The sequence below is a fragment of the Galeopterus variegatus genome, unplaced genomic scaffold, assembly GCF_000696425.1.
Source record: "Galeopterus variegatus unplaced genomic scaffold, G_variegatus-3.0.2 Scaffold7446, whole genome shotgun sequence".
Taxonomy (NCBI): domain Eukaryota; kingdom Metazoa; phylum Chordata; class Mammalia; order Dermoptera; family Cynocephalidae; genus Galeopterus; species Galeopterus variegatus.
Genome location: NW_007733557.1, coordinates 17955 through 22140, shown reverse-complemented (window position 1 = coordinate 22140; position 4186 = coordinate 17955). Strand labels below are relative to the sequence as shown.

At 41.6% G+C, this 4186-nt stretch overlaps 1 protein-coding gene across 1 annotated transcript in view; it reads right to left on the bottom strand.

The window, feature by feature from the left end:
- The window catches only part of LOC103607461 (two pore calcium channel protein 2-like), a 43993-nt gene extending 42620 nt beyond the window's left edge, over nucleotides 1–1373 (bottom strand). The window contains exons 1-2 of the mRNA XM_008591963.1: nucleotides 1291–1373; nucleotides 198–312 (exon numbers count right to left, since the gene is read on the bottom strand). Coding sequence (XP_008590185.1) covers nucleotides 198–284 — 87 coding nt within the window. The 5' untranslated portion in view covers nucleotides 285–312; nucleotides 1291–1373. The remainder of the gene's footprint in view (nucleotides 1–197; nucleotides 313–1290) is intronic.
- Nucleotides 1374–4186: the final 2813 nt, after the last annotated feature.

The window sequence follows — 4186 nt, the reverse complement described above, 5'->3', positions numbered from 1 at the left end:
TCGCGCCCGTACCAGACTGGGACCGGCAACGGGATCGCAACCCTCAGTGTTGCACCCGCACCTCGCTCAGCCAGTGAGCGGGAAACGGTCTGTATGTGGGATCCGAACCCTCAACAGGAGCGCCGCCGCGCTCCCAAGCGGCGCACTGTAGCAGTGCGCCACCGGGCCGGCCCAGCCATCTCATTTTTAATGCTTACCAAGAAAGGTAGAGGAAACACCGCAGGTTCCTCGAACAGGGCCAGAGAAAGGTCTACACAAATAAAGAAGTATGTGGCTCCTCGCATCAGCCAGTGGTTATAAAAATAGTAAAGTCTGCAGAGGAAAAAACAAAGGTGCTTATAAGCCAAACGCAGGAGTGAAACGCACCCAAACTTCCCTTTAAAAGACTAATGGTGGGTAAAAGAAAGAAGCTATTGCATGGTCACGTTTCTTTTAAATGCTAGGGAGCAAAGGACAGTATTTAACGATCATATACTACAAACACTACAGAAAAAAAAATCAAGGAATGCACATTTCCTTACCAGTCTGAACTATGCCTTCTTCGTGGGGTAGTTGTGACAAATAATAAAGAGAAAACTTTCAGAGGACTTTGGACAGTGACTGATGCGGAGTGAACCCCTCAGTCAAAGTGACCCATTGTTATGTGACATGGTAGCCTGAGCCGATTTAAAAACGTACATGATCCCTCCTAACATGGTAAACTCGGAAGAGATCTGGTGGTCACGTAGTTCTCTTCCTAGGTGGGGACAGTCCCCCCCAAACCTGCTCAACAGCGTCCAGGGATGAGGCTCTGGCTGGTTTTGGAAGCACTGGCACTCAGCCCTGATAATAAGATAACATTTTTTCTTTATTCTGGACCAAATACTTGGTCTTAGTTCTGCCCTTAAGGGACGATAGAGAAAAAACTGAATTCCCCTGAGAAAAACCTATGGATTGCAGAAAGGAAAAGAAAAAGCCTTCTTTCCACGTTAGGCGGCCCTAAGAGGACAACTATAGCTAGGAGGAAAAGGCGATGACATTCTCAGTTTGGATGTCCCATCCCCTGTCCTGGTGTCACTCACTTACTCACTGACCTGTGCTTAATCTACTTATCGAATGCTTCCCTATATGTGAGGCCCCATGAGCTTATAACTTAAAAAAAAAGCATTAGTTTATCCAAATCTCTGTGCCACGCGTTAGATACTTCTCAAAAGTATTTGTGGAAGCAATGTCCCCAGTTTGGGTTCAACTTCAAGAATATAAGTGCTGAAGGGTGGGTGGTTCTGTGTGACAGGTTAACACGTGAATTACCTGATGGCCTGAGGCGATGTTTCAAATGGAACATTTCTGCTGTACTGGGCATCCGAAACGTAGGCAGCTGCCAGGAGAAGGTCCTGTTCCCCACGGGGAGAAAGTAAAGGGAGAACAACAGTCAGAGTAGGAAAGGACATTTTTTATTTTCCTTTGTCATATGCATCAAGTATAAAAAGCAACTCCCCTTCTCTTCTCTCTGAACCCCACTCTCCCCAGAGGTAAACCAGCGTTAACAGCGTGGTGTGTACAGCGTGGTGTGTACAGCTCCGATGTCTCCGTGGGCACTGAGCTCTGCAGGCGCTGAGCCACGGCACACTCCACTTTCTTGAATCCAAATATAGGCTCTCAGAGGAGGAAAATAAAATAAGAAAGCACCAAATACAACATGTACATGTACTTGAGTGGTATATTTATACATACATATACTTGAATGTAGGGTTATATGCACATATATATATAAGTACATATATACAAACACAAATATATATAACACAAACTCACGTACTACATATTTATACTATATATATTTATATATAAATATAACACAAAATTATATTCCTTTTATACTTGCAAGTGTTAACAAAGATGTGGAGCGACTGGACTCTCATACATTGTTGGTAGGAATGGAAAACGGTACATTCACTTTGCAAAACAGTTTCTTAAAGAGTTAAAAAGTATGACGCAGCCATTTTGCTCCTAAGTATTTATTACCAAAAAAAAGACAGCATATGTCAACGCAAAGACTTGTACATCCAACCAAAAAATGTGGCTCATGTTAGACACGCCATACCAAAGTTGCACTTGTATACAGATGTTCACGGCAACATAACAGCCAAAAACTAGAAACTACTGAGATGGTCACAGATAGGAGAATGGGTAAACAAACTGTGACAGATCTACACAATGGAATGCTACTCAGCGATAAGAAGGAATGAACCAATACATTCAANCACGTACTACATATTTATACTATATATATTTATATATAAATATAACACAAAATTATATTCCTTTTATACTTGCAAGTGTTAACAAAGATGTGGAGCGACTGGACTCTCATACATTGTTGGTAGGAATGGAAAACGGTACATTCACTTTGCAAAACAGTTTCTTAAAGAGTTAAAAAGTATGACGCAGCCATTTTGCTCCTAAGTATTTATTACCAAAAAAAAGACAGCATATGTCAACGCAAAGACTTGTACATCCAACCAAAAAATGTGGCTCATGTTAGACACGCCATACCAAAGTTGCACTTGTATACAGATGTTCACGGCAACATAACAGCCAAAAACTAGAAACTACTGAGATGGTCACAGATAGGAGAATGGATAAACAAACTGTGACAGATCTATACAATGGAATGCTACTCAGCGATAAGAAGGAATGAACCAATACATTCAACAAAATGAATGAATCTCAAGATAATTGTGCTGAGTGAAAGAAGCCAACATCCCCCCAACAAAGAGTGCCTACTGTGTGACTCCATCTATATAAAACTCGGGAAAGTGCAGACTAACCTATAGTGACAGAAACCAGATCAGTTCCTGTATGGGGACATGGGTAGGAGGGGATGGAGAGAGGGATGGATTACAAAAGGTATAAGGAAAGTTTTGGAGGTGATGGATCTACTCATTATCCTGTGCATGGTGTTAATACCACGAGTACATTTACAAACCAAAACTCATCAAGCTGTACACTTCAATAAATGTAGTTGAATGTATATTAAGTATAGTTCAATAAAGCTGCCAAAAATTGCTCCAAAATGAAAAATGCTTGGATGAAAAATTGACGTGGAACAATAATCTCAGCGATGAATTAACTGCCGTAGGAACTGATCACTTTTTAAGTCACCTGCATTCTCAGGGCTGGTATGGCAATTCTGAAAGGCAGGTTATTAAAACCTAAGAAGCACCATAGAAATGTGTTGAACACTTAGCATATGTATTTCTTTTACATATTTAAAAAACATTTTAGTAGAAAAACTATTCATATCAGTTATTTTTTCTTTTTTTTCTTTTTTCTTTTTTGTCTTATTGTGACCAGTAAGGGGATGCAACCCTTGGCTTGGTGTCGCCCACACCGTGCTCAGCCAGTGAGCACACCGGCCATCCCTANTCTCCTCTTCTTTTAAAGCCCTCAGAACCACGCCCCTGACCACCATTTTTAATCCATTCGCCACCACATGGTCCTGCAATCCAGTCACCTCTTCAAGGCCCCTCCTTTCAATTACCATAATAGGATTTCCCACCCTCCTAACGGTCACAGTGGGGGCCAAGTTTCTAATACATAAAACGTGGGGGACACCATTCAAGCTTCCGTGAGTTTTGGGGGGACACAATTCAATCCACTACAGACAGCCATTAAGACAGATGTGAAAGCAGAGAAGAGTTGGGAGTCAACATGAGCAGGTCATCCATTTATTATTTAGACATCTGGATTAGCTGGTTAATTTGATATATTACTCAAAATCACCTGTGACCAGCTGCTAGGCACCAACAAAGATTCTAATGATTTATGACTATGAAAACAGTTGAAAGTATGGTGGTTATAGCAAGTCACATGCACGCTGCATGACAACATCTTCTATGTCATTAAGTAAATACACTTTCAAACATCATTATACCATCTCTCTTTCCCTTCTGTGCACAGAAGACCAAAAACTTCCATTGTATTTAAAATGCCTTATGATTGAAGCATCGGTTCAGGGAGGAGACAGACAGAATTCTTCCAGCCTCCAGCAAGAAAAATAAAATCAAACTCATATTTGTTGACATTTGAGGGAAAAAAAAGAAGAGGTGTGGGGCCCAACTCATCTGTGACAAAAACCGGTCAGCCATCTCCAGACCAGGACCGGCAACGGGATCGCAACCCTCAGTGTCGCACCCACACCTCG